Source organism: Sardina pilchardus, chromosome 6, assembly GCF_963854185.1.
Source record: "Sardina pilchardus chromosome 6, fSarPil1.1, whole genome shotgun sequence".
In the NCBI taxonomy this organism is placed as follows: Eukaryota; Metazoa; Chordata; class Actinopteri; order Clupeiformes; family Clupeidae; genus Sardina; species Sardina pilchardus.
The window spans coordinates 13,980,078-13,990,077 of record NC_084999.1 but is presented as its reverse complement, the minus strand read 5'-3'; the positions used below and the strand labels follow the sequence as shown (position 1 = coordinate 13,990,077).

The following is a 10,000-nucleotide window of genomic DNA, read 5'->3' as shown; positions in this document are numbered from 1 at the left end:
CTGCTGTCCCCCCGTACTCCGTGGCTCTCCTTTCTACCATCACACCCTCCCTCTCTTTCTCTCTCTCTCTCTCTGTACAACTCTCTCTCTGTCTTTATTTCTCTCTGCCTCTCCCCCTTCTCAATTTCATTTTTATCTCTGTATCTCTTTCTATCTATATCTCTCTCTGCCCCCCCTCTATATTCTTCCATCTCTCTCTGTGTTCTTGTTCTCTCTACCCCATCCTGCTCTCCTTCCATCTCTATCACGTTTCCTTCTATTGCTCTTTCTATCTGCCTCCCTTTCTCTCTCTTCTCCCCCTCTCTCTCTCTCTCTCTCTCTCTCTCTCCATCTCTCTCCTGCCCCCGGTGGCATGCGTGTGTGTTGGGCTGGTGCATTAATCCCTGTCCGGCGCTGGAGACCAAAGGGGGGGAGCGGGGGGGTATGAGCGGTTTCCTGGCCTGCGATTCCTCATGAAGAACCTGTCCCCAGAGCATCATTCCCACTGAGTTATGGAGGCCCCGCTTGGAGCTCGCGCACACGTGCGGGGATCCCAAACTTCATCATCATAAAACACATCCCCGGGTATCAATTCTGAGGCCTTCTGTTTCTCAAACAGTGAGGAGAAGTTTTGATAGCGACCGTAAAATAAATATCGGCAAATGATTGAGGGCGTGTGTAAAAGTTCAAACGCATAAAGGCGAGACGTCCATCTCCCCACGCTAAACCATTTCTCGCTGACAGGGTAACAAAATACCTGTCCAAAATCCGTGCGCACGTAAAAAAAAAAAAAAAAGTAGCTCGGCTCAAGCGGCTGTCTTTATGACGGCAGTAAGTCTTGGCGTAGGTAAGGGCCTTTTACGACCAACACATGAGTGGATGGATCTATCTATTCATCACATTAGCGGTCAAAACATCCCCACATCCTCGGCAACCTCGGTCTTGCGGCATGGGGCTGAACTCTCCGAGCGGCGGCCCGCGCTTTGATTGAGCTCGGTGTGCCGGCCCGATCCTCCGACACCCCGCTCCACATGACGACAGCATTACTTCGCTCGCACTCGCAATAATTTGTTTAATCCCCTCATGAGAGATGGAATGAAAAAGATGAAGAAGGGGGGAGGGAGAGAACGGAGGGAGTGAAGGAGGGAGGAGAGGAAAAGAAAAACAGACGGCTAGAACCCTGTGAACTCGGCGGCGCGTGGGTTGTGCGGTGGCTCTGCTGTGCGTCACTAACTGAAGCAGGTTGCTCTGGCTGGGGAGCGCAGCGCAGCGGCAGGCCTCCTCTCCTTCTGTTTACAGTAAACAAACGGCAGAGCTCGCCGGGTGATGCATCTGTCCTTGACAGCCCCGCATGGCAAGAGCAAGGGGAGCCACGCTAAAAATAGATCCCCCAAACTAAGGGGGGGCAAGGAGGAATTGGGTGGGTGGGTGAGTGTGAGTGTGTGTGTGTGTGTGTGTGTGTGTGTGTGTGTGTGTGTGGAGGGGGGGTTAATTTTCAAACTATTGCGACACAGAGAGACTTGCTTCCTCTCATGTTCTCTCTCTCTCTCTCTCTCTCTCTTTCTTTGACTCTCTCTCTCCCTCTGCAAAGTTTTTCCATTGTTTTGCAGCGCGGAGTGTTTTTCGACTGTGTTTATCAAAGTCAACACATCAAACGAAGATGAAAGCTGCAAAGCTGGTGAAAATCAGCGAGGGCCGCAGCCTCTCGTATTGTCTCATGGCGGAGTTATGTCGACTCAAGTAAACAAGTGCAAATTGTTGAGGTTTTAATTAAAATTTTCGACAATCATTTTATCTGAAGTAACCCTATATAATAACATCTGCGCCACAGATGCAAGCGTTTAAGCGTTCCAGCTTGCTCTGTCCCTCTCTTTCTCTCTGGCTCAGCCCCCTCCCTGCTCAAACACTCCCCTCCCAGAGAGAGAGACAGAAAGAAAGGGAGAGAGTGAGAGAGAGAGGGAGGGAGAGAAAGAGAGAGAGAGAGAGAGAGAGAGAGAGAGAGAGAGAGAGAAGGCAAGAAAAAAGGCACATAAAGGAAACTGTCTGAAATTGACAGTACGAATTAAAAAAAAAGGATGGGGATAGGGAAGTAGCGAGTGAGCGAGAGAGTGAGAGAGAGAGAGAGAGAGAGTGAGTGTGTACATGTGAATAAAAGAGGGATAGAGAGCGCAAGGACAGCATGAACTATCCTGTTTCACCCTGGGGTGGATAAATGGCTGAACCTGAGGATGACAGAACCACACTTGGATCGCTCCAAGTCCATGATAGAGCATGAGCGCTCACAGTGAAACCAAGAACAACATCTCCCTGTCGCCCCTTGAGCATGCAACAACATGGGAGACAGTTGTCTTTGGCACGGGGTGGTTTCTTTAGATGTGGGCAAGAAAGAGACCTATCAGGGGCACCGCACGTTGGCCCATCTGCTCCTCACTTGACATCCAGTGCATACCCTGGCTGCCGCAGTCCTCCACCTCTCCCAGGGGGCCGGTCAGATAGATCAGGCCTGACCACACTGTCACGACTGGAGGAGCTGCGGATTAAAGGTGTACTCCCCGATTCAGGAACAAAGACTTTTGCTATTCAAACTCAACTGTCAATCAAATACATACCTCTGCTTCAGTGCTCTTGGCAGCAACGTTTGCAATTGAATGGCTCTGCATTGCTCAAGTCTGTGCCACTGTGGTTGCTTTCAATGAACAAAGCCCTGGCTGTGTACTAGCACCAATGTATTGAGCACGCATACAGAATGGGCAGCTGTAACGTGCTAAAGTTGACAATACAAGTTGTATTGAATTTGAATCTAAGGCAACTCCTCTAAACCCCTTTGTTTTCCGTTTTGCATTCATTTTCTTCTTTTTTTTCTCCTTCCTCTGCTGTCCCATTCTCTCTCTCTCTCTCTCTCTCTCGCTCTCTCTCTTTCCCAGAACCTGAGCCAGAGGAGCGGGATCCAGTTTCGGCAGGATCAGGTCATACTTGCCTAGTTACATCCTGGTGCCGGGCCAGGACGTATGACAGTGATGCAACATGGGCCATTTCCTGCGATCTATCAGCCGAGCTTTGTTGTGGCTCACCGCGGAGCCATTCGCCCCGAGCCGAGCTCGGCTAGGTCAGATGACAGGGGGGGTTTGGATTTCCTATTGGGGTAAATAAAACAAATGCGGCCTTTTCAAGTTGTATTAGATAGTGCGGCGAGCGCTAGGCTGGGCCCCGACTGGTTCCTTTTAAGTAAAGCCCTTTCTGTTTCAGCACACGGCTTTAAAGAGCAAAGGTTGAGGAAACACAGTTAGCCTTCGCCAGGCTCCCAAACAGAGCCGTTTAGGAGACATTCACAGGGCTTCCATCAGCAGGGAAGTCAGACCAACTTCAACAAGCTGTAATAGCTTGTAAAAACAAAACAAGCTGGAATGATAGTTGTATTAAAAAAAAGGAGGTTGAGTGTGTGTGTGTGTGTGTGTCTGTGTGTGTGTGTTTTGAGTGTGTTGGGACTGACCTGTGAGCTTGGGGCCGTGCCTCATGGCGAGGCTGCCCTTCATACCGGACACGGACACCGTCAGGCTGGGCCGCGACGGGTGAGCGTCGGTCTCCATGGCGACCACCATCTGGACGGTGCGCAGCGAGACCTTGTGGAAGGGCTGGAGCGCCCGGAGGGGGCCCGCGTGACCCCAGGCCCTGGACGGGGACGGAGGGGCAGAGGCGCGGGGAGAGGCGGGCTTGCCGGGCGAGGAGTGACCGCTGGGGGCTCGTCCGGGATCCAGGCGCTCCCCGGCCTCGGGGAAAACCTTCCGCAGGAACGCCTTGGCCTGCTCCATCTTAGCGAGCGTCGGGTTAATCTTCAGGGGACGCGAGAGCTCCACGTTCAGCTCCGCTGTGGAGGAGGGGGAAAAAAAGGCAATAACTTTCAGAAAAAGTCAAAAGAATGGCGCTACGCAGAAATTTTGTTTTCAAGAGTTGAACATCGTGTGTCAAGCCTGAGCTCAACATCTGTTTTCAGACATTACACAAGCATCTATCAAATCCAACTAAAAACACTTTAAACGCCACAGACGCAAAACGCTACAAATTCAAATTTGTGGTCGAACACAACATCGGAAAGAATCCATGTAGGCAGCTGAGGCTGGGCGAAGTAGCCCGCTGGGCAGGGATTAGGACCCAGTGGTGAGGAGTGAGAGAGCAGGTACTGGGGTATGCAGGTCACCCTGTACTCGTCCAATTTCAGGAGGGAAAAAAAGAAAGTTGAGCTGCACCTTTTGACAGGAGACACTCTCCTTCATTGGCCTGCATGCGTATTTATGAGGTGGAGAGTGAAGCATTGTGTGTGTGTGCGTATGAGAGAGTGAGAGAGACAGAGGGGTGAGAGAGTCAGACAGACAGAAAGGGGAGAGAACGGCCATGATGGAATGCATTGGGTGAATACTTGAAAAAAAAACATCACTTTAAGGTTATTGAACAATGTCTCCTTGCTGTTGCGTAATATATGGGGGCCACGTCTCCAAACACACTCCTGTTTGTCGGCTGGCTTCTGACCAGTTGCACACCTCACATTAGTTCATTTCGCACATGCAACACACTCGGCATGAGTCTGTCGACAGCTAGTAATTCAGGTAAGAGAGACATTCAACTCACCCACACTCCTCAATTGGAGCTGGTGTTAGAGACGGCCTATGTAATATCATGACTATGGGCTGTCACGGCCAAAGCCTAGACAAACAGAAAGCGATGCCTTTTTACAAGGTGGGCTGTCGTCAAACACTCCTGCATATCAGAAACTACATTTACTGGATGCTAGTATTCGAGAGAGGTCACGACATATCTCGCCAACGGCAAATTCCATGAGGTCTCTCGTTCTGGTGCAAGACTGGCGCTTAAAACCCTGCACTGCAATGAAGTATTAAAGGATGGCTTTAGGGTCGTTTCACGACCCGCTTTCCGTGATCGGCCTTTTCCACTTGTCATGCCTAGCGTGGCCCTTCACATCTGCCTCTGTGTGTGTGTGAGTGTGTGTGTGTGTGTGTGTGTGTGTGTGTGTCTATGTGTCTGTAAGTGAGTACGTACGCTAATCAGAGTGTGCTTGTTTGTGGGGCTTAGGCGCGTGATTCCCTGTCTCCTGTGAAGGTGGAAGTGGAGGTGGACACGCTCGGGAGGAGATCCAGTCGAGGACATCCCCTCGGGCCGGGAAGCAGCCAGTCCATGTGGGGAGGGAATGTGTGTGTGTGTGTGTGCATGTGTGTGTGTGTGTGTGTGTGTGTGCGTGCATGTGAGGTGGGTATTGAGGAGGGGGGGCCGGAGGAATGTGCATTGTAGCATGGCTTATCATTTCCAGCTCGCTCATCATCAGCAGAAGTTTCCAGTGGTGAAGTAAATAGCCTGTGTGTCCACTCTTGGTCCAGCAGCGTGTCCTCCCCCTCTCTCTGCAGGACTGTGGGGACCTGCTGTGTCTCAGCTTCTTCCTCTCTGGGCAGAGCAACACGTGGATGGTACTGATTAGGGGAGGGGGAGGGAGTGGGGGGTGGAGGGGCACAGTGGGAGGCTGAGTACAGGATCATGCTTTTGGTTGGGGGGGTGGGGGGTGGGGGGTTATTACCTGTTTAACCTGTCAGACACACACCTGTGTCTCATAAGGAACAGGAGGAATGCTACTGATACATCCTCAAACCAGGCATGGAGTTCAAACACGCTGGGCTCAAAGCTGGATTCTGTTTACTGTGTGTACGCCTGTGTGTGTTTGTGTGTGTGTGTGTGTGTGTTCTCTGCAATTTATGCAGGCAAGATTTTATGGAGCTGGTTGAGAGATGTGTTTGGCATCCAGACAGGGACTTCTACAGCACATAGTTCTGCAGAGTTCTCTGATTTATTCAGTGTGAAAGGATTACCATCAGAGCGTGCAAATGGCTATTTATGAATTTCTAAAGTAAAATAATGACATGACTTTCATGCTCATGTCAGTAGGATAGCTCAATCTGCAACATACTCAATCTGCAATATCCTCAATATGCGAGACATACTATTACAAGACGTGTGTAATAGTATGTAAAAATATGGTATATATAGTATATCATGTACGTTATTGTATACTGTATTATATTGTAAATGTATACAGTGCTGTACATTTATAATGCATAAAATGCATTTTTGTATATATATGATGCATCTTCAAGGCAAACCTGGCTGGGTGGGAGCGTGAGCATCTACATATCGAGGGCTGAGAACCAAAGGGGCGTAAGTGACATTTCACCAACTTTACAGGAGAGCCAAAACACACTTAAAGACCTTTGGTTTTTGTTCAATAACTGTATATTTATAAATATTTTACTTCTATAATTTTGTCAGCTAAGAGAGCTCATCAAGAGCTTTCAGGTGATATATATAACTCAATTTTGACCAAAATGTCACTTACGCCCCTTTGGTTCTCAGCCCTCGATATATGTTTTGCACAATTAAGATGGTCAGCTCCACACAACATAGGAAGTCCCAGTGTATTTCTGTATGAGGTCTGTTCAGAAGTAGCCTGGTGTGCCATGAGCCTATTTCAGGACTGCACCCTGCCTTCCTGCCTTTCTACCTTTCTGCCTTTCTGCGGTTGGAAACCGCGGCACCTTTTTCCCCCCGGAGGTCTCCAGGGATGGCGTTCACGGCAGAGCGCCTGTCCGCCGCTCGGGCCTCCCATCCTGGGCCACATCTGTTCCGAGCCTCCCTCTGCGCTCCAGGCTAACGCTTGACCGAGCGGATCATCTCTCTCTCTCTCTCTTTCTCTCTCCCCCTCTCTCTTAATCCTCTTTCTTTTTTAACATCTGTGGAGCTGTGTCAAAAGATGACTCGTCACAGAGCACCAATAAAAAAGAAAGCACGCCATTATACGGCCGCACGGACACCCGTGTCATCAGTGTCTGTCCAGTGTGATGTGGAGCAGCTAAGTGAAGCGCCTCACACCAGGCCTGCACTGGCCATTCCCCTCCCCTCCCCTCCCCTCCCCTCTCCTCTCCTCTCCTCCCCTCTCCTCACCGCTGTCCATATGTTTCCACTGCTCGGACAGCACAGCTAAATGGCCCACATACACTTCATGTGCGACTGCCAGAGAGATGGACAAGGCGCAGGGGAAAATTAAAACGCAATATCGGCAAAACCGATATTTTTTTGGGGGGGTGGACTGGTTCGTTTGCCCGGGCACCGGGCACAAGTGCAGTCTGAGTCTGGACGAGTTCTTTAACATATTCCTATTCGCCCGCCGGACAACCAGACTTTTTTCCGTAAATGCCAAAAATGGGATGTGGAGTGTGCGAGCATCAGACGGAGATAAATCTAAGGTCAACAGGAGAACCTGATCTGCTGAGGTGGGAAGCGTCCACTCCCCTCGTCCGTCTCACCCGCTCCTGGACTTTTAATTAACTTCTGAGGAGGCAGCCCTGGGCTAGTCCTGTGTGTGTGTGTGTGTGTGTGTGTGTGTGTGTGTGTGTGTGTGTCTGAGACGGAGGAAGTGCTGCAGTGCACTTCAGACTACTGTGTATTGCCACATTTAACTTGAGCTACCTTCAAAAGGTGCCATTTATAAGCTGCTCACCGTGCCAAGAAAAGAAGTGAGTGAGGGGGGGGAAAAGAAAGAGAGAAAGGAGTGAGGGCAGAGGGAGAAGGAAATTCCTCCAAATGAGAGAAAGATGGCTGTGCTTCTCTCTGAATAGGAGGGTGGAAAACCTTCAGAGGGTGTGTGTGTGTGTGTGTGTGTGTGTGGTTGGGGAGCCAGTGTGAGAGCGACATTTGTGACTGAAGTGCCCTGATTAGAAACACCTTGCGCACTGGTCTCCCACTAAGTGCCAACAGAGTGCCATAAAGTTCCCCCTCTCCACACACACACACACCCACACACCCACACACACAGCCCCCCAGGCCATGGAGTGTGTTCCAGAGGGCTTAGAGGTAAGGCTAATCTAAAGCAGTCACCACCCTGGTGTTGGCCGCACTGGTTCAGGTGTCAGGAGGCATTAGTGGCCAGGAAAGCGGGACATCAAGGTCTGCCAGGGTTTGGGGAGACATAGAGAACGAGAGGGGGAGAAAGGGAAAGAAGAAAAAGAACAAAACGAAGGAGAAGAATGAGAAAGAGAAAATGAGAGAGAATGAGAGAGAGAGAGAGAGCGAGGGAGCATTGTGGGATCAAACAGGGACCGCTCGCCGCGATGCTAACCGTGCCCCTGAGCAGAGGTCAGGCAGCTGTTGACCCCAGGGTGACCCCAGGAGTGAGAGTGAGCTCTGCTTTCCCTCCGCAGCCTTTGATATGTGTGGTCACCTCTCCCGCCTCACCTAGAGCTATGGAGGGGCTGCAGGTGGTACTACACTCTATTAGAGAAAGGACTCACCGACAAGTAGAGAGAAGCTCCTCTTGGGACACTCAATAATATCTCTCTGTCTTTCTCTCTCTCTCTCTCTCTCTGTCTCTCCATCTTTTTCTTCCTCCTCTCTCACCCTCTGCCGCGGCGCGTTTGAATGCAGCTGGCGTCAGCTGAGGGCAGCGACACATCATGTGCCTCAAATTAGACGTCCTGTGGAGGATTCCGCGGGGCAAGGCCCCTTGTATACAGTACTGACAACACTTCTCCCACCCGGCGTGCCTGACACGATCCAGGAACGCTCGGCTGTAATGGTTCCAATTTGCTCCAGCTAATTTATTACCTGCGCGTGTTATTGCTGTGGAGGACTTTCTCCTTGCCTCGTTTTATGTGTCCCCCCCGAGCCCCCCCCCCCCCCATTCTCCCTCTTCTGTAAGTGGTAGCTGTTATTTCTCCAGCTCCTTCTCTGCACTGACCCCCTTTGATGCGGAGGAGTGTGGGGCGGAAGGGTGGGGGGGGGGAGGTGGGGGTAAGAGGGGGAGAGCTGGCAGCAAGGCCCAGAAGCAGACGAGGATTCTGGGAGTTAGAATGGGGCCGCTGCCAGTGGTCAAGCCTTGAACCAGCACTGCCTGATTGCAAAGCTTCCACTCCTTTCTCGCTCTCTCTTTCTCTCTCTCTCCCTCCATCTCTCTCTCTCTCTTTCTCTCTCAGAGCTGAACTAAGCTGTGCTGGACTCTCTCTAGCTCCATTCCCCCCTCCTTTGTGCTGTACTGGACTCTCTTTCTCTCTCTCTCCATTCTTCATCTCTGTGCTGTGCTGGACTCTCTCTCTGTCTCCCTCCATCCCTCTCTCTTCCCCTCCCTCTACATGCTGGACTCTCTCTCTCCCTCTCTCCCTCCCTCCCTCCCTCTCTGTGCTGTGCTCCATCTCTCCTCCACACTGCCCCATGTGTGGTGAGCAGCAGGAGGCCCCCTGGCCAGCATCCTTGAGCGCGGGCCTGGGATTGGTCTCGCCATGCCTCTGGAGTAAATGCATGGTGAAATTGCGAGCACATTGCTATAAACACTGAGCGTGTGTGTGTGTGTGTGTGTGTCTGTGTGTGAGGGGAATGTGGTGGCCTTCGGCAAGGTCAGTGCTCGCCTCTGCTCGGGCATTTTAAGGCCTCAGCGGCGAGTGCAGGAGACTGCTGCGCCAAACACACGGCCAGCGTGGTGGTGGGGGGGCAGGAGGGGTGGACCTGCCCAGGAACAAGTGTTCCCACTGGAGCTCACGGATAATCACACACACACACACACACACACACACACGCGCGCGCACACGCACACGCACACGCACACGCACACGCACACGCACACGCGCACACGCACATGCACACACACACACACACACACACATCCATGTGCGCACACACACACACACACACACACACAGGGGCCTTGCAGGAGTGAAAGACACAGAGAGGAAGAGAGGGTGGGTGGAGGAGAGATAGCACAGAAGGAGAGTGTGGGTGGAGGTAGAGAACACTGAGGAACTGATGCAGAGGAAGAGAGGGAGAACACATGAGAGTGAACCAAAAGGAGAAAGAGAGAGAGCGTGTGAGACCGGGACAGGAAGAGGAGAGGGGAGGAGAGGAGAGAGGGCAGTAGAGGCCCTCCAGGGGCCAGCGGACGGAAGCCAGAGGCACACGCCACTAGAGCACCTTCCCC

The 10,000-nt window shown here is 51.6% G+C and overlaps 1 protein-coding gene across 2 annotated transcripts in view; it reads right to left on the bottom strand.

Moving 5' to 3' along the window:
• Positions 1-10,000, bottom strand: part of LOC134082664 (intermembrane lipid transfer protein VPS13B-like) — a 360,061-nt gene that overhangs the window by 80,539 nt on the left and 269,522 nt on the right. For both annotated transcript variants that reach the window (XM_062538539.1, XM_062538538.1), the window contains exon 36: positions 3,470-3,844. In XM_062538539.1, the coding sequence (XP_062394523.1) occupies positions 3,470-3,844 (375 nt within the window). The remainder of the gene's footprint in view (positions 1-3,469; positions 3,845-10,000) is intronic.